This window comes from Lotus japonicus, chromosome 2, assembly GCF_012489685.1.
Source record: "Lotus japonicus ecotype B-129 chromosome 2, LjGifu_v1.2".
Classification (NCBI taxonomy): Eukaryota; Viridiplantae; Streptophyta; class Magnoliopsida; order Fabales; family Fabaceae; genus Lotus; species Lotus japonicus.
In genome coordinates, this window is record NC_080042.1 from 37,067,119 (window position 1) to 37,093,243 (window position 26,125).

General features: G+C 36.9%; 1 protein-coding gene and 1 long non-coding RNA gene across 2 annotated transcripts; both read right to left on the reverse strand.

Moving 5' to 3' along the window:
• Positions 1-13,957: 13,957 nt before the first annotated feature.
• On the reverse strand, positions 13,958-19,015 carry LOC130735371 (uncharacterized; the record flags this gene model as incomplete). The annotated part of the gene is made up of 6 exons (XM_057587396.1): positions 13,958-15,012; positions 15,070-15,191; positions 15,348-16,124; positions 16,251-16,888; positions 17,336-17,586; positions 17,962-19,015. Coding segments are annotated over 6 exons (3,093 nt in total), but the record flags the coding sequence as incomplete, so codon positions are not given.
• A 2,909-nt stretch (positions 19,016-21,924) lies between these two features.
• Positions 21,925-25,324, reverse strand: LOC130737976 (uncharacterized). Its single transcript, XR_009019062.1, has 3 exons — positions 24,940-25,324; positions 23,371-23,461; positions 21,925-22,092 (listed from the first exon to the last, which is right to left on the reverse strand). It is a non-coding gene; the product is annotated as an uncharacterized LOC130737976 (long non-coding RNA).
• Between the last annotated feature and the right edge of the window lie 801 nt (positions 25,325-26,125).

The window sequence follows — 26,125 nt, forward strand, 5'->3', positions numbered from 1 at the left end:
TACGAGTTTCCGAACTCGTTGGTGTTTTTGTTTTTGATAAAGATGTTTTCAAAACTTCGCGGTGAGATTGGGTAGACTTGTTTGCTAAGATGTTTGCTTGGCTGTGAGAATGTCTGCGATTAGTATCATTGCCGTGATACTTGAGATTAAGTGTTTGACTCTTTGTCAAGATATTTTGAGGAAGTTTATTTTGGATGAAGGTCATAAGAGTAGATTGAGTATTCATCTGGGAATGACGAAAATGTATCAAGACTTAAAACTTCATTTTTGGTGGCCTGGGATGAAGAAACGAGTAGTCGAGAATGTATCAACGTGTTTGACGTGTAAAAAGGCGAAGGTAGAAGCTAAGGATGAATCTTAGTGGAATGACATATGAAATCCAGAGATGAGATGTCAAGGGTACATAATTTTTGGAGGTTGAAGTATTAGAAATTGAATCGATTGGATATGATCTCAATTTATGTGGCTACGGGATGATAGGGACTCATTGACCTTTCCAGCGATTTTTTTTCTAAATTTCCATCTTCGACATATTAAGCCTAATCGACTTAAAATTGAAGGGGGGTGATATTCAGAATTATAGCTGGTGATGGACCATGATAGAAAGGTTGATAGGAATTGATAGATGTTGGTCAAATCTGAAAGATGAGTTTTGTTAGGTATTTGATCCCTTTGTGAAGAAGTCGAAGTGCTAAGAAATGAATATTCATCTAAAAAGTGTTGAAGAGTTAGAGGACATTATTGGTGCGAACTCGGTGAAGGTTTAGATTTTAAGTCCATAAATTCTTGTCCTAATTGTGTAGGACTTAAAGTTTGTTAGAATTGGATTGAGAGAGTAAGAAGTTGATTGGTGTCATAGTGATCAAGCTAGAGAAAGAAAGTTTTAGCGTAAGTTGAATACATGAGAGTTTTGATATGGATTTCAGAGAAATGTGCTAGGATTACTAAGTGAGATTGACTAAGCTGGATTAAGACCTCAGGGGTTAAGATTGTCCTTGAGAGTTGAGAGACAGGTATGAATAAGAGATTTAATGGTTTTAGTTGTGACGATAGCAGTTGAACCTTTGAAGATTAAAATCTAGGGAGTGAAAGTTGGGCTAAGTCCCTAGAGGCACAGTATATGGTTTGATCTTGAAGGGAATGAATTATGAGTTATGCAGAGATTTCAGACAAAAAAATAAGCTATAATTTGACTGGTGGATAAGTGAAAGATTGATTTAAGGTGTGAATGAGGATAGTTCCGAAACAAGAGTCACGTGTGAATTCTTAGGTATTAAGATGATGATTAGCTTATTAACGGTTGATCAATTGGATTTGGATTTGGCGCCTAGTGCCCTAGTACGAGCGTGATATCTAGGTCTATCTGAAGATGATTGCTAGATATCTAAGGGTTGTTGTTGCCTTGTTTGTCACCCTTGAGGTGAACTTGCATGACGTCTCCCAGGTTTTGGGATGCGTGCTGACACTACTTGTAAGATCGAAGAAAAGTGAGGGATTGAAAGGATGTTTTAATTAAGGGTTGTCGCTTACCAAAGATTGAGATTGGAATGGACGCTCAAAGTGGGACACGCCTGACCACATCAAGACTTTGTGTCTATTTTGGTAAAATAAATAATAAATGGTATTATCTCATTTTGTGAATGGTTTGTGATTTATGTGTGTGATATGATTTGGTGTGCTGAATGCTCATTATTGAGTCATAGAGGCGGGGAAGAACACTGACCGAGTCAATGTCTTCCTTACATTTTTGTGGTGTTTTGTGTGACTGTGTTACACTCTCGATTTTGTTTTTCCTTACTTATCAAAGATGGTGGATGGAACCATCGGCTAAGAAAGGATGGCGGATGGAGCCAGTGAAGGGAGTGCGTCGATCAAGATGGTGGATGGAACCATCAAGGTCGATGAGATGGTGGATGGAACCATCGGTGAAGCAGGAATGGTGGATGGAACCATTGGTCAGACCGAGATGGTGGATGGAACCATCAGGAAGGACGAGATTGGTGGATTGAACCAACGATCGTATATGGTGGATGGAACCATAGATCGGACAAACTAGATGGTGGATGGAACCATAGATCGGACAAACTAGATGGTGGATGGAACCGTCGAATGGACAGGTGGTGGATGGAACTACTGAACGAGTGAATTGGTGGATGGAACCTTTGAGCTCGGTGTCCGAAAAGTTTGTTTTCCCGTGTCTGAGCTGTTAATGTTGCATCTGGATCACCTGGGCGGGACGCCGACCAACGTGTACCGGCATGAGCATAACACCTGTTTGACTTAAACTTTTGTTGTTTTGTGTGACTGCAGTGAGGCAGTTTGGGTCGTGTTCTAACGGAAGAGTTCCGTGAGGTTCTACGACGGGTATCTAGGTTATAGACAGTGAAATGAGAGTGACTTGAACATCCTTACCAAATATTTTTCCTGATTGCCATCTTTTGGATATTGAGCCTGATCAACTTGACATTGGAAAATGGTGATCGGAATGATAGTTGGTGTTGGACTATGAAAGGAACGTTAAGGAGAGACGGATTCCCTTTGTGAAAATGATGTGGGACCAGACCACTAGAGATATCACGTGAAGACCAGAAAGCTGAGACTAAGGACAATAACCTATGCGTCGAGACGACTGAGAAATTTGTAGGGAATATCAGAGTGCGCAATGGAAGCGCGGTATGTCTTCCTATAGTAGTTTCGAGGACGAAACTATTTTTAAGGAGGGTGGTATTGTAAGACCCTAGACTTACTTATGTAATGCTTAAGTGATAGATTGAATAAAATGAGACTTTTGGCTAAGTTTGAGTTTTGGACAGATTACGCCTGTCAACTTGTGTGAATTTTTAGAGGGCCTTAAAAATCTCATTTGGGAAAACTTCCTTCATTAGAGTTGTAGCCCTTTAAGTGTAGAAAATTCTCGAAGTGGAATCAGGTCATTCCGACCTCTATAGGTCGAGATATTCGAATTTTACCGACCAGGGTTCTGGCAGTAAAGTGCCAGCGAATTCATTAATGTGTTTTTATTTGTATTCCGAATTTGGTTGGGTTTTTAATTAAAAATAGTTGGGTTTTAATTATGTTCAGACCTTATTAGGGTTAATTAGTGGGCAATAGGTTTAAGTGGTTTGGGCTTAAAAAGGTAAAAGCCAAACCCTAGCCCACATGTTGGTTTGCATGGGTTTAGTCAAGAGGGGGGGGAAAACCCTATTTTCTAAGAATCAGAAAACAGAAGTTGCACCCAAACTATTTCATGTTAGAAACCAGAGGAAAAGAGAGAAGAGAGAGCTTGAGAGAGAAGAGTAGTGCCGCCGCCCAAGCCGCCGCCACCACCACTCACGACGCGCGCGCGAGAGAGAACCTTGCGAGAAAGAGAGAGAGAGAGAGAGCTGCGAGGGAGAGTGAGGGGACGTGGACAGCAGCGTTCTTGGACCTTTTCTTCACCAAAACCTTTTCCTTTTCACCAAGTTAGCCAAGGTAAGAGCTGGTCCTAGGAGTGGGGTAGCATGTCTAGGCCATATTGCCATGCTTTGACATGATTTTATGTATGAAATTGATTGATGTGCTTGAGGTTTTGAATATGCGATGTGTGCTGGACTTTTTCCATGTGATATTGGGTTACACTGTGAACATGTTACTATATTTGATGCTGGTAGATGACTTAGAACCCATAGAATAGAATGGCTAAAACGAAATTGATGGCAAATGCATTCTCTGTCAGATCTCTGTGCTGGACAGTAAACTTCAGGTCCTATTTTCACTTGTTTCTGGTCGTCAAATAAAGAAATGATTAACATACAAATTGTATATCTTCGAAAGAGATTTCCAGGCATATAAAGATCATAAATTTTGGTCTAGTATTGTGTGTTGTAGGTCGTTTTGGGTAACTGTCATACCTGCTGTTTTTCCCTGTGTCGGACAGAAGCTTTAAGGAGTAATATCACCTAATTCTGAGGCTCAAATGAAAATGATTTTAACTAGAGCATTGTAGATCTTTAAAATAGCTTTCCAGAAAGATATTATACATGATTTTTTGTTGGAGGACGCATTCTGTAGACCAGTTTCAATGAGCGTTGTTTCTGCTGTCCAAAAAGCTAAGTTGCGAAAATGTGTTGTTTTCCATGCATAAGCCTTATGTTACCTTATTTGATAATTTATGCCATGATGTGCCATGCGTAAGTGTAAGTTTATGCTATGCCTTACATGAATTGTGATATTATTGGAAATTGTTCAAAGGGTCGCTCATCTAGCTGTAATTCCCGATGTGTCTGTGATCGTTTAATTGTTGTATTTATGCGATGTTGATGTAAGACTCTAGGTTGACTTTAGAGACTTAAACTAAGAGAAACGTGTAATTAACTCGCTTGCAAGTAAATGTGAATAATATGGGCATAGGTCTAGTGTAGACTATAGTCCATGCGAACGATGGGCTTGCACGCGAGGGAGAATTGTGGATTGACTGTTGGTCTCCACGTGAAAAGGTTGACTGCGGTCACCTAGAGATTTTGTGGATCATTGCGGCTCCACGTGTTTGGTTGACTGCGGTGACCATGAGATTTTTGTGAAGTATTGCAGCTTCACGTGATTTGTACATCTGCGGATGTATGTGATTGGCCAAGGAAGGTTTGGTGGGTTGTGTGATGTGAGATTTCGTTAGTAACTGACTAACTGACTTTATTCCCATAAAAGACATATAACGTACTTATATTATGTACTGTCGATTTTGTTATTATTATTTCTGTCGACCTGACCCTTGCGCTACTTGTTTATTTGTTATATGTGGGGGGTAGATGGTGTTGGCTACGATCATGGTGACTTGTTGGAAGTTGAGCCACGATGATGAGGAGTCCGACTAGAGCTAGAGGAAGAGCTTCCCAAGGTGACAGACGATCCTTGGAATGAGATTAACCCATCTGACGATGAGTTGTGGTCCCGGAGCTTCACTGCAAGGACCAAGCGGCAGTTCCAGAATGGTCAAGGGGGCATCTATGTGGACTTGAAGACTTCATGGAGGACATGCTCCGGAATGACTAGGGTTGGGTTGAGTGACTTGTACTTCTTCTTCTGGGTTGAGAGTATCGGGTGGGCGTTGAACTATTTAGTTTACCTTTCAGTTGGATATTTTCCTTCCACTTAATATAATTTATAACGAGGTTTCATTTGGGATAAATATTTTATACATTTCCGTTGTTTAATGAATTTGAGTTCGCATTGGTTTTTTTGTATTCCGCAAGTTAATTTGGTATAGTTTTTAAGAGTTTCGCAATATTAGAACTTTTGTCATTAATTCAAGATTAATAATTGAATCAACAAAAATTCTTTACGAAAAATGGATTAATTGGTTACTGTGTGACACTCGAGAAATCGGGGCGTTACACTTACTCCAAAGGAAGTATAGTCAATCGAGTGTGAGAACTCTAACACAGGAGGAGCGAGAGGAACTTTAGTCAATCGTGCGTGAGAACCCTAACTCAAGAGTGACCACAATCATATAAGTTCGTGATATCACTTACTCCAAAGGAAGTATAGTCAATCGAGTGTGAGAACTCTAACACGAGAGGAGCGAGAGGAACTTTAGTCAATCGTGCGTGAGAACCCTAACTCGAGTGTGACCACAATCATACTAGGGCATGAGATCCCTTAACTCCAAAATATATTAATTACTAGTTGTAAAATATTTCAAATTCATATATTTAAAATTAATATATTGTGAAAATATTTTAAATAATATAAATAATTATAAAGAATGTGCTTATAACAAAAAAAACGCAAGAAACATGTTAAAAATTAAGAAATTGTTGGAAAAAAATATGAGTATATGGAGCTATTGCCCAAATAACCAAGACACAATTTAGTATATTTTTTTCAACTTTTAATACAAATAATATAAAGCAATATATTTCCAGCTGTAGCACACTATTCCCCAACCTATCTTCATTGTGAGAACCCACTCTCAGTTCTTCATATTCCCCAACCCATACTCTATACGGTCTCATCAAGCCCCAAATATAAGGAAGAGAGACATAGACATAATCATTGTAGGCCTTGGTATGCTACAAAGTTGAGTTGATTGAATTGAGAAGCTCATCCGAACGTCAATCACCATTGAATACACACCCATTCCTGAAACTCAACCGGTGCAAGAAATCGAATCGCCAATGGCAAGAGTGCTCTCTTCAGCCCGATATAAATACCCCTCAGTTCCCATTGCAAAAACTTTACACTTCCATCTGCTGAAGCTCAAGAGGTTAGTTCCTTTTTGATTTTTTAGGGTTTCTTCATCTCTAGCTACACGATCCTGCTTAATTTCCTTTCTATTTAGAGTTTGTTTGCTTTTGGGGCTTTTTCGTTCATTACTTCTCTTATCTAACCATGATTCTGCTTAATTTCTATTTAGGGTTTGTTTGTTTTTTGGGCTTTTTCGTTCAGTACTTCTCTTAATTGACCATGATTCTGCTTAATTTCTATTTCTCGTTTGTTTGTTTTTGGGGCTTTTTCGTTCAGTACTTCTCTTAATTGACCATGATTCTGCTTAATTTCTATTTAGGGTTTGTTTGATTTTGGGGCTTTTTCGTTCATTACTTCTCTTATTTGACCATGATCCTGCTTAATTTCAATTTAGGGTTTGTTTGGGGCTTTTTTCGTTCATTACTTCTTTGATCTGAACATGATTATGCTTAATTTCTATTTACGATTTTAATTTCTATTTAGGGTTTGTTTGATTTTGGCGCTTTTTCGTTCATTACTTATCTTATTTGAAACGTGGCAGTTTTTTTCAATTTCAATTTCAAATACGTTTCTAACTTCCTTCGTTATCTGATTTAGATTAAGTGTTTGAATGTTCTGTTTGATTACACTTGGCCACTAACTTGCAAAAAGAAGCGTGTAAATTCAGGCAGTTACAGAAAAGGAACACTCTTCATAACCGTTTGAATACACTTGGACATTAACCCTCTTTACACATACTTACACATTGTTTAACTTCCCCCATTAATTATCAGTTATCTCCATGTTGTATAACTGCTCCTTTATTGTCTATATATATTTACATATGTACTTAGTTTTGTTAACTTATTTTCTGAATTGTTTCTTGTAGACCAATCAAAGAACTCCTCAAATGGCTTCGAGGACTGTTTGCAATCCCATGACCTACAGTTCTGAGGACTTATTGGAATGGAATGTTCCTGGTGCAGACCAAATTTTTAACTCCCCACTTCAGTGCATCAACAATGCAGCATTTTCTCCAATTTACCCTGAACTTGTTGAGGAGTTTTGGGGTTCTGCTACTTTGAATGAAGATGATGGTATAGTGGCAGACGTCTTTGATTTTGCTGTTAATTTGAACATGGCTAGGATTTCTCAATTGCTGGGCGCTCCAAGCCAAGGAGCACAATATGAACGGGCATGAAACCTTGAGGTCGGAAACAGGGTCATCCACCGTGATGTTTATGGAAGAAATTTCATCTCCCCTGAAGAAGCCACCGAAGTGAAAAATCTAACCCCTGCTGCAAGGATGATTCACACCCTGGTTGTCAACGTGTACTGCCCAAGGCTTAAGTTCCAGGTCTACGTCCTGGATAAGGATGTCTTCATAATATACCACACCCTCAAGGATCTGAGTATAGATCTTGTCCACCTTGTTTATGATCATATCAAGCGCGTGTTCAAGAACAAAACTCATGCAATCCCTTATGGATTTCTTATCACACATGCCCTGAATGACATGATGGCTCATCCCTTTCCAGGGTGGAGCCATTTCTGTCCAGTGCATTCTGATGTGATCACAAAGGAGATCCTTCAGTGGAAATGCCTTATTGCTCGTGAACAGGTGGATGAGGGTGCATCAATGGACGTTGCTGGGGGTGAAGCTTAGGGGAGTTGTTGCTGTGTTGCTGTGTTGCTGGTGTTTGATTAAATTCTGTTTTAATGTATTCTGTTTTTAAATATTTTAACAATTTTGATTTCCAATTGGTGGGGCATAAGCCACCCAGATGGAAATGGTATAATTTGTGATGACAATGTTGACTATTTTTATATATTTTATGCAATGTGTTGTGTCCAATTGCATATCTGTGTTTTATGGTTTAATGCTTATTTTTTTCAGTGTTGTGACATGCATTTTTGTGACAGTTGTTTCATTTTTGACTTGATTTCAACTACACTTGCACACCTTGCTTCACTAACAGGTTGTTTAAATATCTTCTTTTTGTGCATCAATACATGTGTGCCTCTTGCCGAGATTGAATGTTCATGTTACTAAGATTGAATCATTTAAATAAATAGTCCCTTAGGCTTTAAATCTGTAAATTAGATCCTTAGTAAATTTAAGTTTATTCAACTTTTGTTGTCATTATTTTTCTCTGTCATGTTTCCTCAAGTTATTTTTGCTTCTATATAATAGATCAAAAATTGTATTTAAAGATTTTTTTTCAAATAATATATACTTTCGATATAGTAATAATTGTATCTTATAGAGACATTTTTTTTAATTTTCAACTATTTCTTCGACATTATTTATCAATAAATGTTTTTTATAAGTAAAAAATAGTAATAAATATTATTTTTTATTTTTGTTCAAAATTTATCAACTTATGATTAATAAATAATAATATTTATAATTATTATCAAAAATTAGTAAATAATATAAACTAATTGTTATGAACAAAGTATTATTGTCAATTTCAATTATTATTATTATTTTTAAAAAATTCACCTCAATTTTTAATGAATAATTAAAATTTAAATATTTCATTTTAAATAAGATAATTTTAGTAATGATTATAATGCATAATAAAGAGATGAGTTTTTTCAGATTAAAAATAAAATTAATAAACTGAAGATGATGACGAAAAAGTGAAGCGGGTGAGGAGAGAGATAATGTGTGTTTCATATTAAAAAAGAAATTAACAGTCAATTTACCTTCTTCTCTAGAAGTTTGAGTTAATTTAAAAAAATCACCTGGTGTTGCAAGACTATAGTAAAAGGTGTCACCTGATATCTTGCACCTTCAAAAATATCAAGATACGCAATTTAGGAAAACCCATGTTTCATTACTTCAATGCGAACAAGGTAGGGAGTCTTTATTTATGTTTACAAGGTTTTCCCGGATACTATTTGGTTGTGGTTTTTCGTAGAAAATAAGTATAAAGTTTGAAATGTGTATCTTCTGGGTTACAACAATTCACGCATAGAGTTATGAGTTTCTGTTAAATAACCTACCGTACATCAATTTCAAAAAAAAAAAACTACCGTACATCGCTGCCTCTTGCCCACATGAAAAGCCAATTGCATTCTGAAAATGTTAATTGACAAGTAAAAAAGTTCACTACCAGGAAAATAAATTAAAGTAAAACGTGACAACATCAACTGTGAACAAATTTGATATAAACCAAAATGGCCCCCATCTATTCCAATTGACATGGTTGAACTTTTGTACATTTCAATCGTAATTGAATGCATTAGGATCCGGATATTAAAAATATGCTACAAAAAACAACACTACTACCCTGAAGTCACACATTGATACGTAACTAAAACATTAAACATTTAATAGTTGTTAGTAAGAAACTTTTTCAAAGAAGATGGATGAGGACAACGACATCGTCGAAACGTACTAGAGTAAGGAATAAAGTTAATATTTGTCCTCGAATCATTGATCCCTAGTTGCCTCAATTTCCAGGGATATGGACCATTTATGTTGTACCCGTAAATTTTTTCTCTGGTTGCAAAGATTAAACAATTTCCATTAACAACAGTATAGGGCCATCTTATAGGCTCTCTAAAGATCAAGATGGGTGAAGAACGGGCTGCAGAAAGCACTAGATCATCCATGGTAATATGTAGAATTTGAACCCACGAAGAATTTTGAGAAGTAGGGGCTGCACAAGTGAAAAGAGTGAAGGAAGAGTTAATAAACCTTACTAGGCAAAGAGACTCTTCAGATGTCCATCTACAGCCCCATGTGACAACTCCATATGACCCGTGGAAGAGATATTCAAGAGCATTATTGGGAAGGTCCAACCGCACGCTTGTATGATCAGTGAGTGAGTAGGCCATTATGTATGGCATGAGGGTAGCATCATCAATGAAGTTCATGTAATGATAATTGTCAGACATAAAATATATCCATTCATTCACAATTGCAGGTTTACTAATATTCAATTTCCGGTCACCCAAATTCATGTCTAGGTTAAGAACTTGCCACTGGTCCGCTATTTGGTTGTACTCCTTTAAGACATAAGGCGGGAAAATCTTATTTTTTCGGGTCACCGAAAGCAATCAGTAATCATTGCGGGTCGGGGCCGTAGCTGGGATGATGATGATATTGACATTAGCATTCGCATCGTACTCACCACAACGTGTCCTGAGGGGAGCCCATGAACTGGTCACAGGATTACAGATCAAGAGACGAAGCACTTTTTTCCTCCTTAACCGAACAACAAACAAGCCATTCCATGACGAAAGAATCTTCCCCGACCGTGCAATGACATTGAAAAAGTCTGTCGGAACACCAGCCGCAGGCCCGTCCTCTAATAAATTATGTAGACCCACCCCTGTAACTTGGTGATAGTCAGAGACCGGAGAAGTGAAGATGTGGAGATCGCCAACTGACAGCATATGGTCTGCTTGTTCCTCAAAAAATCTGGGGATCCTGGTGTAGTCCACTCTTTTTCCTACGCACTTAAACCTACATACAATGTATGCAGGTAATCTATGGAACACGTGGTAAAGCACATCTTGCCAGGCAGTCATTTTGCGATTTAGCAACGAGGAGACAGAGGTTTGATTATGAGAGGATACGAATGGAAGAAGTAGGAAGGCTAATCACAGATATAATTTGCCTTTAAGCTGATGGTCATATATAACGACGACAAAACACACAAATATTTTCGATAATGCCATTATTTATTTGTTTGTTGGGGATTTTGATTTTGATTTATACCCAAAATCTTTTCTTTGGACCAAAGGCTCAAACTTTTTTTCCTTCAGACAAGGGTTTCTTATGTAATTTTGCTAATATTACTATCGTAGTTTTGATATTTTTGTTTCTGTGATTACTGTAATAACAATTATCAAGTGAAATTAAATTAAAATAATTTAATCTGATAAAAGAGTTATTATTGAGATCTATTTTACTAAAAAAATTGTTTAGAGTTATTTTCAAATACATTACTAGGAGGATATAATTTGATTTTGCAGAGTCAGACTTAAATAAATTAAGTTTTTATTAATAGAAAAAATAATAGATTACTTTTGGCAAAAACATAATAAAAATATAATTAATTTAAAATTATATAATTGAGCCAAAAACATATAATAGTCTCTTATTTTTTGTATTCTATAAACTTGTCCAGAAAAATATTCTTGGGGATAAATTCGGCACTTTGATTTATCATTAATTCAGTGAAATAGTATTACTGTTCAATGTGCAAATGTGGACTTAGTAAACACCTCCAACTATATTAAATGATTGTTAATCGCGTTAGAGTTAAGTGAATGGGTGTAATAAGACCGGATTGGTCGAATTTAAGGTCCTTAAATGTCTAAACAAATCAAACATTTGGCCTGGATTGGTTAAAATTTCTAAATTTTTGTTTCAGAACTAAAACGAACCAATTATATTAGATTGAGATTGAATTGATTTGGTTCAACATTCGCATTTAGAATAAAAGTTATTAAAAATTCGCTAACAAAATAGTCTAAAAACGAGAATAATAATAAAAAATCTGACATTTCCAAAGAAAAAAAACATTTGATAAGAATTTAATAGTGGAAAAGCAAATAGGATAAAATTTTAAGTACAATCCTAGGTATACGGGTCAGTGTGTACTAGAGTTAGTTTATGACATAAAGTTGTTGACTTGAGCGAAGACCTTTGATGTGTGACTTAAAGGGGACATAAAGTTGATCCGAAGACATATTCGTGCTCCTTGCGTATCAAACCTTTTACTTATGTCAAGTTGACGTCTCTTCTTAACTCACCATCAACCTGTGTGTACATCATCTTTCCATTATACTATTTTGAAATGCACGGACCAGAGGATAATGTTCGATTGGCATTTAAAATATGAGGTGGAGAGGTGAAAGGAAGAGATAAATATGAAGAAAAGAAAAGAAAGAAAAAAAAAGTATTATATGAGATAGATAATAAAAAGAAAGATATATGAATTAAAATAGGTGAAAATTGATTGTTTAGAAAATGAGATAGGTATATATCATTACTCTGAACCAAAGCAAATATTTTTCATGTTACGTGTTATTGCCTCACCAGATTTGGTGTTACCAATTTTGAGTGTTTAGTGTCGATATTGTTTCGTGTGATGGTTTATTTGGATGAGAGGTAGTGGACTTGGCCAAAAGTCTACTGCCTCCGCTCCATTTTGTTGGCTATTTAAGGTTATCCACGTGAATTAAGAGCTTATTATTTGATAAAATATTTTGATTAAATTGCCCTTCTTTAGGGAGAAATATGATTTATTGATTAATGTTTTGTTTGGCATGTCATTTCAGCTAGCCATAGCTTATTTGATTAGCTTAAAGCTTATTTACTTGTTTAAAAGCTATTCAAAAGTGTTTAGTGAAAAAACTTATTTTAGTAGCTTAAAGCTTTAAGGTATAAGCTATCTCAGTAGCTTATAGCTAAAAGCTAATAGCTTATTCAATTTATTCTCATTTTTGTCCTTATTATTTTATTCAAAGTCTACTGTATATTTATATAATACAATTTCTACTCTTATATATTTATAAAAATACTAAACATATTTTCTCCTCCAACTTACGTATGTAGTTTCCGCCATCATTCCCGCCACACCGCTCCGCACCATGGGTATTATAAATATTATATTAATAAAAATAAATAAATTTAATATTATATTTTTAAGATGATAAATAACTGGATCTAATAAAAATATTTAAAGTGATAGTAATTTTAATATTAATATCACATTGGTATTAATGTGAAAATATAGTAATGTTAAATATAAAAATAATTATACAAGTATGTCATTTTGAGTCATTTTACAATTTAAGCTTGTTTAACAACTAGTTTTACCATAACTTTTGTTCCAATCACGTAGCTTTTCAGCTTTCAGCTATCAGCTAGCTTATAAGCTTTAAGCTAGTTTTTCAGCTTTAACCAAGCTAATCTACTAAACATGTCAAACATAGCCTTAGTGGATTGTGATAATTGTGCTTGGTGAAGAGTAGAGATGATAAATGAGAGACCTAATATTAAATAAAGGTATAAAAGGAATAACGAGAGTAAAAATACATTGGTTTTGAGAAACAACATACATTTTGAAACTAGTGCAAATGCTAAAACAACAAACAAAATGGAAAGGAAAAGTACAGTATCTGAGTGTTAAACGTGAGCTCTTTGTAAAAATATTTATTATTGGACATGTTTATCAAAACGTGATTCTATGTAAAAATATATATGTCTAAACACGTTTATCATATAGGTTTGAGTCATGTATCTCTTTTATTGGCTTAAGTCATGTATCTCCTCAGTATGTAATTGACATAGTTTTAATCATATACATAAAGGAGGCTGCATCAAGCAGCCACACCTCATTCCACACCATTTTACTTGTCTCACTCTATCATTCTCTCTTCTCCCCTCTCATTTTCACTAATTTCTTAACACAATTGATATATTGACAGGATTAAAATAATGTGTAAATAAAGCTTGAATTTTTTTTTTTTATATTGGGCCAAACAGATAGATTCACCATTCACTCACCGTATTCATTATTTACAAAAAAAAATTGTGAACATTATTCACAAGCACCTAATCACAAGTCAAGATTGTATTTTTTATTTTTATATTGGGCTAAACCGATTCACTGTATCTCCCACGTATTCATTCATTTTTTTGCTCTAGAACCTTCCGAATTCACCATTCTCACCAACCGTATTCATTATTCTCAATTCTCCATGTTTCTCTGATACGCCCCAAGTTGATTCAAGGGCTGCAATGGATCGTCTAGGATTGATCTTGGATGATGAGAACTCTGAAATGTGAGAAAGAAGAAGAAGAATTTCGTGATGGAAGGGAAATGGACAGAAAAGAGGGGAAGTTTTAGTGAAATGGAAGATGAAGACTTCACACAAAGGTGGTGACAAACCCTTGATAAGCCTAATTCTTGAATCACTCAAGAACTATGAGAATCACTCTCACAAATCTGAATCACTCAGAAAAGAAAATACTAATTATTTCATAATCTGTCTATTACATTGAAGGAGTGGTCCTTATAAAGAAGAAGGAAATTCAGCCTAGTTACAAAAAAATGATGAGGTGTAATTTCTCTAGAAGAATCCTAGGCTAGGAGTTACAAATTAAAAGAGGAAGATAGTGATATGCTTCAGCCCTGAACGTGTTTTTAGTGGCTGATTGCTTCATGTAACTCCCTTTCTTGATTGTTATTCTGACCAGGGAATATAGCATTCAATGCTCTTTATGAACTTAATTTCCCTTTCTTTGTAACTCCATTCTTGGCTTTGAAAGCTCTTCAATCCTTTGACTTTGCTGATGTAACTCCTCCATTCAGAACTTATTGAAATTCAAACACATTCAAAGAGTTTTAAGAAAGGAATGGATCCCTCCCTTTAAGCCCTACATGCGCCACATGCAAACACACACCACTTGAAGTGGATTAAACACACTAAAATAAAATTCAGCAACATAATGCATTTGGATCCAACTTATTCAATTGGTCCTTTGCATTTTTATTGAAATAAAATAAAACAGAACATCACATGGCAGCCCCTATGCGTGGGCTGGCTCTTCTTCTTGGGCCTGAATGATCATCATGATTTTTGGTTCCATCTCTTCTACCACTTTGTCTTCAAGAATGGTTGCCACTACTTGCTGAAGAGTCTCTTTGGCCTTTTTAGCTCTAGCCCTTGTCATTGGTCCTCCAAGTCCTTTTAGGGCTCCATGACCCTTGTCCTTGTCCTTGTCCTCATCATTCCCTCCCTCTTGAAAAGGATTTGACCTCAAATCAAATTCTCCGCCATCTGCATCAAAGAGAGATAAATCAGAGACATTAAAGGTTGAGCTGATGTTATACTCACCTGGAAGCTCTATTTTGTAGGCATTGTTATTGATTCTCTCAAGCACTTGAAAAGGTCCATCCCCTCTAGGTTGGAGTTTGGATTTCCTTTGTTCTGGAAACCTTTCCTTCCTCATGTGCACCCAAACCCAATCTCCGGGTTGGAACACCACCTCCTTTCTTCCCTTGTTAGCTTGCCTAGCATAACTCTCATTCTTTCTCTCAATTTGAGCCTTCACACGCTCATGCATCTTCTTGACATATTCAGCTTTGCCCTGTCCTTCCTTGTGCTTGAAAACAGAAATGTTAGGCATAGGCAACAAATCAAGAGGAGTCAAAGGGTTAAATCCATACACTACTTCAAATGGAGAGCAATTGGTAGTGCTATGGACAGCCCTATTGTAAGCAAATTCAACATGAGGCAAACACGCCTCCCAAGCCTTTAAATTGGCCTTAAGGACAGTCCTAAGCAAGGTGCCTAGGGTCCTATTAACCACCTCAGTTTGCCCATCAGTTTGTGGGTGGCAAGTGGTAGAGAACAAAAGTTTGGTGCCTAACTTCCCCCATAAAGTCCTCCAGAAGTGACTTAGGAACTTGGTGTCCCTATCACTAACTATGCTTCTAGGCATCCCATGAAGTCTTACAACTTCTTTAAAGAACAAATCAGCAACGTGACAAGCATCATCAGCTTTCCTGCAAGGAATAAAGTGAGCCATTTTTGAAAACCTATCAACAACCACAAAAATGGAATCCTTACCATTCTTTGTTCTAGGGAGGCCTAAAACAAAGTCCATAGACAAGTCAACCCAAGGGTATTCAGGGATTGGCAAAGAAGTATACAAACCATGTGGCATCACCTTAGACTTAGCCTTCTTGCAAACAATGCAATGTTCACAAAACTTGATCACATCATGTTTCATTTTGGGCCAATAGAAATGTTCCTGTAAAGTTTCTAGAGTCTTTTGGACTCCAAAATGACCCATTAGTCCCCCAGCATGGGATTCTTTAACAAGCAGTTCTCTAATGGAACTTTTAGGCACACACAACCTGTTTTCCTTAAATAAAAATCCATTGTGCCTATAAAATCCATTTTGTGAAACTTTCTCACAAGCCACAAAAATTTCAGCAAAGTTATCATCTTTTTCATACATTTCTTTCACATGTTCAAGTCCTAGCAATTTAGTCTCTAACATGGAAAGCAACACGTGTCTCCTGGATAAAGCATCAGCCACAATGTTACTTTTCCCCTTTTTGTGTTTTATGACATAGGGAAATTGTTCCAAAAATTCAACCCATTTGGCATGCCTTTTGTTCAACTTACCTTGCCCCTTCAAGTATTTCAGCGACTCATGATCACTATGAATCACGAATTCCTTGGGCAAAAGATAATGCTGCCAGGTCTTCAAAGCTCTCACCAAAGCATACAATTCCTTATCATAAGTAGAATAGTTAAGGGCAGCTCCGCTTAACTTTTCACTAAAATAAGCAATTGGGTGGCCTTCTTGAAGCAACACAGCTCCAATACCTACATTTGAAGCATCACATTCAAGTTCAAAAGATTTAGCAAAGTTAGGTAAAGCAAGTATAGGTGCATGGGTAAGCTTATGCTTTAGGGCAGCAAAGGCCTCTTCTTGATTCTTTCCCCAATGAAAACCCACATTCTTTTTCACCACTTCATTTAGGGGTGCTGCCAAGGTACTAAAGTCCTTTACAAACCTCCTGTAGAAACTGGCCAAGCCATGAAAACTTCTTACATCACCCACGGATTTAGGAGTGGGCCACTCTTGAATGGCTTTGATCTTTTCCTCATCAACCTGCACTCCTTTCGAACTCACAACAAAACCAAGAAACACAACATGGTCAGTGCAAAAAGTGCATTTCTCAAGATTGGCAAACAATTGTTCCTTTCTAAGCATACTCAAGACGGATCTTAAGTGCTCAACATGCAGCTCAAGAGTAGTGCTATAGACCAAAATATCATCAAAGTACACAACCACAAATTTCCCAATGAATTCCCTCAAAACATGGTTCATTAGTCTCATAAAAGTACTAGGTGCATTAGTTAAACCAAAAGGCATAACCAACCATTCATACAAACCATATTTAGTTTTGAAAGCAGTTTTCCATTCATCCCCTTCTTTAATCCTTATCTGATTGTAACCACTTTTCAAATCAATTTTAGAAAAATAACATGCTCCATGCAATTCATCAAGCAAATCATCAAGTCTAGGAATAGGGTGCCTATACTTAATGGTGATGTTATTCAAGGCTCTACAATCAGAGCACATTCTCCAAGTCCCATCTTTCTTTGGTACCAAAATCACCGGTACAGCACAAGGACTCATGCTATTTCTTACCCACCCTTTGTTCAAGAGTTCTTCCACTTGTCTTTGAATTTCAGTGGTTTCTTGTGGGTTGCTTCTATATGCTGGCCTATTAGGCAAAGAAGCTCCCGGAATGAGATCAATTTGATGCTCAATTCCTCTCAGTGGTGGTAGACCACTTGGAACACTTGTTGGAAACACATCCTCATAATCCTGCAAAAGAGATTTAACACTAGAAGGCAGCTCAAAATTTTCAAAAGTGTTAGTGTTCAAAATCTGATTTTTGCAAAACATCAAGTATAGGATCTGTTTTGAAGCTATCATCCTTTTCACCTCTCTCTTTTTGATCAAACAAATTTCTTTTCTCTCAAGTATTTCACTCTTTTCTTTTTGCTCTCTCTCAAGTGTTTCACTCTTTTCTTTTTGCTTTCTCTCAAGTGTCTCACTCTTTTCTTTTCTCTCTTGTTCAATCTTTTCTCTCATTTTCTTTTGATCCTCACGCACCTCCCTAGGGCTCAAAGGTTTGAGCGTAATTTTCTGGCCATGATGTTGGAATGAGATCTTGTTGGTGCTTCCATTATGATCAGAGTTGGTGTCATATTGCCATGGTCTTCCCAGCAGTATGTGACTAGCCTCCATGGGAACAACATCACAAAGAACCTTATCCCTGTATTTGCCAATGGAAAAGTCAACTTCAACTTGCTTACTTACTTGTATTTCTCCATAGTGGCTGAGCCATTGAAGTTTGTATGGCCAAGGATGTGGTTTTGTGACCAGGTTCAGCTTCTCCACCATTCTTTCACTAGCCACATTAGTACAGCTTCCGCCATCAACAATCATCAAGCAAATCTGCCCATTGACAGAACATCTTGTGTGAAAGATATTCTCTCTTTGGCTTTCTTTCTTTGGCTTTTGTTGGCTACCAAGCATTCTTCGGATCATCAACAGTTCACCATTCATGGCTGCCTCCTCTTCTTCTTCACTTTGTTCTCCTTCGGACTCACTGGTGTAGTCTCCATCATCCTTAAGAATCATGGTCTTTTTGGAGGCACATTCATAAGCATAATGTCCCATACCTTGGCATTTGAAGCACTTGACCTCTTTGCTCTTTTTGGATGGTTGTTCAAGAGGTTTTGAAGAAGCTGAAGCTTGTGGTTTGGTGGCTGGTTTGCTAAGGGTGCTCGGCCCTTCATTCTTCATTCTGTCTCTCCAAGATGAATTGGAATTGGTAGAACTCTTCCTTGCAAGCCCTTTCCTTTTGAGTTGTTGCTCAACTTTAGTGGCCTTGTGCAGCAATTCTTCCATGTCTACATATTCCTGAAGTTCTACAATATCTCTAACATCATTAGATAGACCATTAATAAATCGAATCATGGTTACCTCTTCATCCTCCTCAAGATTGGCTTGCAACATAAGCACCTCAAGTTCTTTGTAATACTCCTCAACACTCTTGCTGCCTTGGGTAAGTTTTTGAAGTTTAAATTTTACATCCCTAGCATGGCTTGAAGGGACATATCTTTTCCTCATGATTCGTTTCATTTCAGCCCATGTTTCCACCGCTGGCTCCTCATTTCTCAATCTCTCTTTTGCAAACTTATTCCACCAAACAAGAGCATAGTCTGAAAAGTGAGCAGCTGCAAGTTTCACCTTTTGGTCCTCCTCATAGTTGTTGCAAGCAAAGACATGCTCTATTTTGAGTTCCCACTCCAAGTATGCCTCTGGATCACTCTTTCCCTTAAAAGGAGGAATTTGGAATTTGACTCCTTCAATCCGAGCAGGTCTAGGATTTTCATGAATTCGTCGTGGCCTCCCGCCTTCACTGTCACTATTGTTCCGGTTCTCCATTTGATCCAGCCTTTCGTGGATCTCTTCAGTTTGCCTCCTCATTAAGTTTTCCAGATGTTGTGTAAGAGCCCGCATTTCGATGGTCGAGAGTCGCACTGCTGGTTGCTCCTCCTCTTCTCCTGACATCTTTGACAAATGAAAAGATTCAAGTAGAACAAACAAATGTTAGTGTTTACCTCACTTCTCTCGTGTTTCCCTCAAATTGGCTTTTCTATGATGTGCACTCTTGCCTTTTTCCACTCAAAAATTCTCACAATCTCTTGAGTAAATCAAAGTTAAGACACACAAAGAATTATGCCACCAAATTTGTGTAGAGTCACACAGATTAGAATAGACTTTAGAATATGAAACAAAAGAAGACAAGACAAATCACCACAGAAATGGAAAGGACTCCAAATATTTAGAGACTAAAGAAGAATTCAAGAACAAACAGAAAGAAGAAAATAAATTGGAATGCTAGCAACAAAATTACCTTGAACAATTGAATTTGGCTAATTAAACAAGAACCATTCAGCCATTTTTTTTTTTTTTTGAATTTTCGTTTTTTTTTTTTTGAAGTTTCGTTTTGTAATTTGTTTTTGATTCTGAACAATTAACAAGGCTTAACTTTTGCAATGGTTCAGCCAAAAGAAACAAAAACTAAAATCAAGGTAACAAGAAATGACAAAGAGTTGCTAACCAGAATTCCAGATAAGAAAAGAAACCAAAATCCTAGAACCGGAGCTCTGATTACCAAATGATACGCCCCAAGTTGATTCAAGGGCTGCAATGGATCGTCTAGGATTGATCTTGGATGATGAGAACTCTGAAATGTGAGAAAGAAGAAGAAGAATTTCGTGATGGAAGGGAAATGGACAGAAAAGAGGGGAAGTTTTAGTGAAATGGAAGATGAAGACTTCACACAAAGGTGGTGACAAACCCTTGATAAGCCTAATTCTTGAATCACTCAAGAACTATGAGAATCACTCTCACAAATCTGAATCACTCAGAAAAGAAAATACTAATTATTTCATAATCTGTCTATTACATTGAAGGAGTGGTCCTTATAAAGAAGAAGGAAATTCAGCCTAGTTACAAAAAAATGATGAGGTGTAATTTCTCTAGAAGAATCCTAGGCTAGGAGTTACAAATTAAAAGAGGAAGATAGTGATATGCTTCAGCCCTGAACGTGTTTTTAGTGGCTGATTGCTTCATGTAACTCCCTTTCTTGATTGTTATTCTGACCAGGGAATATAGCATTCAATGCTCTTTATGAACTTAATTTCCCTTTCTTTGTAACTCCATTCTTGGCTTTGAAAGCTCTTCAATCCTTTGACTTTGCTGATGTAACTCCTCCATTCAGAACTTATTGAAATTCAAACACATTCAAAGAGTTTTAAGAAAGGAATGGATCCCTCCCTTTAAGCCCTTCATGCGCCACATGCAAACACACACCACTTGAAGTGGATTAAACACACTAAAATAAAAATCAGCAACATAATGCATTTGGATCCAACTTATTCAATTGGTCCTTTGCATTTTTATTGAAATAAAATAAAACAGAACATCACATGGCAGCCCCTATGCGTGGGCTGGCTCTTCTTCTTGGGCCTGAATGATCATCATGATTTTTGGTTCCATCTCTTCTACCACTTTGTCTTCAAGAATGGTTGCCACTACTTGCTGAAGAGTCTCTTTGGCCTTTTTAGCTCTAGCCCTTGTCATTGGTCCTCCAAGTCCTTTTAGGGCTCCATGACCCTTGTCCTTGTCCTTGTCCTCATCATTCTCCCTCTGTCCATTCAACCGAACCATTATCTTTTCAACTTCTCTCTCTTTCTCTCAAACCCAGATTTACCTTCTCCTATCACCTTCTTCTCTCATTCTCTCTAACTCTCAAACCCTGATTCCATTTTCTGTCGCTCTTGTCATGGAATCCGTTGGTTCTACCCGCTCTGTGATAGGTCCGACGTCTGGTGTTGCTTCGATCACTGTATCTTCTCCGGCATGCTCCGTCGCCGCTTCGATCGTCATATCCGGTTAGACCATTTGCTATCTCTTGTATGATTTCCTGTTACTTTCTAATCCATACACTTAAAGTAATTTGCAATCACTATCAATTAAAATCTAAAAGTAGACTTTTGGTAGCCCAAAATTTTGGGTATATGTATCATTGCTCTGTATTCTGTAACAAATCAATGAATCATACAGACATCTTCCTGTAGTGAGAACTTCAGAAATTCAAAATGCTTTCCTTTTTGTGGAAAATTATCCCGTTTTTATGGACATAAGAGAGCATGGGAATTTCAAAACCAGGGTGTAACATCCCGATCTGACGACTGGCACAATGTAACACCCCGACTTTCGGAAGTCACAATTAGTAACCTATTAAATAAAATGGAATTATTTTCCATCAAGGATTTAATAAAAGCGGGTATTTTTTTTTTTCGTTTGTTTTCTTTCCAAAACATTTCCAAAGCCTGATATGTATACTCTTACCCAAACCCTTACATCCGGCCTTGACAAGGCAAGCACCCGTGAGTGACGACGGATATTCAAGACATATAAAATATACAGTGAAGTAATGTCTTAACCGACAACAAAGTTCAAAATGCGATAATACCCTAAGTCCAATATACTTCCTACAATCCCCTCATTGGAGATTCGCAGAAGAGTAATGCATCGGAACCTACCCAAGACCAAAGTAAGTAATACAATCATTCCTACAAGCTTCAACCAATGACGGTAAGCTTCTCTACCCAAGGCTCTAGCCTTACATCTAACTATTACTTCCACAAGTCTTCGGTTGGTTCACTCGCTCCAAGGAAGTTTCATCGTCAATAAGTCCAATCACCTTCTTGCAGCAATCAACAGCTCCTCGGAGACACACCTGTTAGGGCCTGACAGTTTGCCGACCACCCAAAACACAAACAAAGCAAACAAGGCAGAAAGGGTCAACTTCCTAGAGTAATGTAATATAAGTCCTAGCTTGATTTAGCATAGTTAAGTAGCGTGTGAATAATAGTTAGACACAACATAAGTCAATCTCTATCCTTTGAACGTCAAGTCATCAATCAATCACTCGCCGTCTACGCATAGATGTATCTTCATTTCTTTGCCAGGGCAGCATCACGTCTCACTAATGGAAACGCACGACTCAACGGTCAATCATCTAGCACGATGAGCTCTATACTCTCTAATCAACAAACAGATAACAGGATCAAGGACTAGCCCCTTAATCGATCCAAGTAATAGGAGTTAAGGTCTAACCTCTTAAGCAAATAACAAATAGTATGACTAAGGTCAATCCTCTAAATCAACTAACACATAATAGGATTAAGGTCCAGCCACTTAAATCCAAGGACAAATAATATGATTAAGGTCCAACCACTTTAATCAAATAGCAAAAATAGGATTAAGGTCCAGCCACTTTAATCCACAAGCAAATAATAGGATTAAGGTCCATCCTCTTTAATCGATGAGCTAACAATAGGATTAAGGTCCATCCTCTTTAATCCAATAACGAATAATATGATTAAGGTCATACCCCTTAATCAAGAGTAATTAATAGGATTAAGGTCCAGCCACTTTAATCCAGGGGTAAACAATACGATTAAGGTCCATCCTCTCTAATCGATGGATAAATAATATGATTAAGGACAAACCTCTTAATCAAAGAATAATTAATAGGATTAAGGACAAGCCCCTTAATCAAGTCATGCAGGTATGCAAGAGCTAGCAAACCACGATTCGTCCTCACCCGGATACGTGTCTAGCTATGGTTCATGTCTCTATCGTTTTTCCCTAAGGTAAACGTCGGTCCTTTGACCAATCACTTCACACAAGGAGTAGCACCTTCACTTAATGGCGGTTCTACTCATAACGGCCCCCCTTCATGATGTTCACAACTTGAATCATTATCTTTCCTCGAACCTCGAATCTTCGACCCTTCCCATTTTCGAACTCATTTCATATCCTAAGATTTCCTCAAAATGGGTTATCTTTATTATTCAAAGTGTTCTATTTTGAGTTAATTCATTATTGAATTTATTCTCAAATCAAGTCTTTTGCATTCATTTGTTTCAAAATCTAACAAGTCAAAAGATCAATATCATTTAACACTTGTCGATTCTTCGACATCTAACCATATAGCTAATAGCTAGGAGAGTTGCCCTTACCTTCGCCGATTCTCCTTCTATTTTTGTCCACACTCAGTTGCTCCAACTTTGAGTTCCAAACTTGAACATGCCAATGCTTTTTGCTCCAACCCTTAAGCAAAACGTACTCACTTAGTCACTAATCACCCAAATTTCAACCACTTAGAAATCTAAGAAAAATATAAATATTTTCTCATAATAGACCCTTAAGTTATCTTTCTAACCATACAAGTTTCATAAGGTTTGAACACTTATGGAATTAATTATAAATCAGATACTACCGCTGTTACAGAATGCAGACAGCATAACAGGGGGGTGAATTAAAAGTGAATTCTGTACTAAACTAGCAATCCTAAAATCCCGAAACTTTCACATATTGGAGCCCTTTAAGTTAGCTTTCAAACAAAAGTGGTTTCACTCAAATTTGACTTATACACAAGGAGTTATGCCCAAAACAGTACAAACTGTCAGGGCTTACTCGGGCAGGAAATTTTCCCAACTTCCACCTCCAATTCTGACCAGTCCAGGAACCAAAACACTTTGAAATTTACACAATATGTATTTCTATAAGTTAACTTTCATTTGAAATCCTTTTCACTAATTTTGGATCACCACGCTAAAAGATATGCTACCAAAGCCACAAGTTACTCATAATGATGCCAAATGATGACCAATCTAAAAGGAGTGCCTAGTATATCAATACTTAGTCAACAATTTCGACTAGATTACTAATAAGCATGGGCGGATATACCATCCATTGATTCAACTCGGTGAAGGAGAATAAGGATACTGTTGGAGAAAACTCAAGAAGACAATGACAACCAAATTTGGTGGAAGAAGAGTAGGAAAAATCAGTGAAGAACTTACTGAACTAAAGTAAATTAGAGGCATAGAAGAAGACATGAGGCTTTTGAACTTTTGAACTCTCTGATGACAGATTACAAGAAGAACAGAATTTGGGATATTTTCTTCAATGCATACAATTAAACATAGAAAAGAACTTATAGCTGATTCAATTAATCCATCAAGCTATACCAGCAAAAGAATGTCTAAGGCTTCTACAGAGTGCAGTATAATATCTGATGATAAGTATAGAAGATATTTAGTCAGGAGTAAACTATATTTAACAACTACTTTATCAAAATTTAAAGGTCCATAGCTTGTGATAACCTCCAACAAGGGCCAAAAGATGACTGCAATGAATTTGCATAGGCTAGTTTGATTTCGCTCGTTAACTAAAAGCACCTTGATCACAACTGGACTATGAGGCCAAAATCATCTCTATCATTTCTAATGTAAGTAGTTAAACATAATATAGTGGTTTTTATAAATTATATTTCATCAACATGAGCTTATCCACTACTTATATTACCAATCAATCATTCATTTGTTTCAAGGCCTATCAATTCAAAAGCAAAGTTCACAAAACTTAGATGAGCCTAACATTTTTCTTTTCACGTAGATCTACATCAACCTGTCAAGCTATGATGCAATTAATCATGTGGAAGAAGGAACCCAAACGAAAAGGGACCAATAGAAGCTTAGCTGTGCAAGTTCAATCAAAAAGAGAGAGAGAGAAAAGTGGCTTACTGCGTGAAGGAGAAACTTAGTGATGAAGAGGTGCTGCCATGGTTGTAGGTGAGGAAGAAAAGGACATGGTGGTGGTGTGCTGTTGTAAGGTGAATCTCAATTCTGCTTCATACTATTCAATTAATACACAAAGATCTGCCTTAAGCTTTAATATGGAATCTCCCCTGCTTCTAAAGTTACATTAACATCTGTGTTTTAAATCAAAAATAGGCTATAGATTATGTGCATGGAGCATGGTGTTCCATCAAAGAAAATGAAAGAAGAAATGAAAAAGAAGAAGATGCTGCTGCCAGAGAAAGGAAATGAGCGTGAAGGAGAAGAGTGGCGGAATAAGAAGAAGAAAAGGATGGTGAGGTCGGCAGAAGAGAGTGAGAACGTGAAGGGGATTAGGATGATGATTAGATATTTAGAAGATATTTTTAGAAGATATTTTATAAATCGGTACGGATTGATTAGACACCGGAAAATTTATCCTATAGAGTTAAGAGAAAAATGTAGAGATGATATATTACTATACCAAAAATTATGAGGAACTTAATGAAATGATAAAATATAAATTAGGATCACTTTGAGCAAATTAAAATGATTCATAGATAAAGAAGTGAGTAAGAATTAAGCCAAAGAATAATCGTTAGACAACTAGAACAAATATGACGTCGTCATATTATGCAATTAAGCTAAGTATCCTTCAATAAAAGGCTGATACTTGTTTCGGATTCATTTTAAATGAGAAAATGGCTTGAACGCAGTCTGCTTCAAAATACCGCAGAACTACTTTTTACAATTGATGTTAGATGAGAAAACTTCCTGCTGAAGAAAGATTAGAAACATCGAAAGAAATCGGTACACACGTGTGAAATCTTCATTTGAGGCTCCGAATAGAAAAAGTCTTCATCGATAGTTTATTTTAAGGTTCTTGAGCTATCAGGAACTTAGTTTCGGCAAACTTCCGAGAATTGGAATCGGTTGTTCATACATTCCAGGGTTTCGTGTCGAAACACTTGTCATGGAAAGGAATAAGAGAAATTCTTATATTCCTCTGAATATTTTTGAATATCGTTTCTACAGTGCTTTAAGAGCGGATTAGCCCTTCACTAACGCTTACACTGTAACCAAGGTGAGAGTCGGAAGTTAATTAATTATCCTAATTTAAAAATGTGGGTCTTACAATACTACCCTCCAAAAA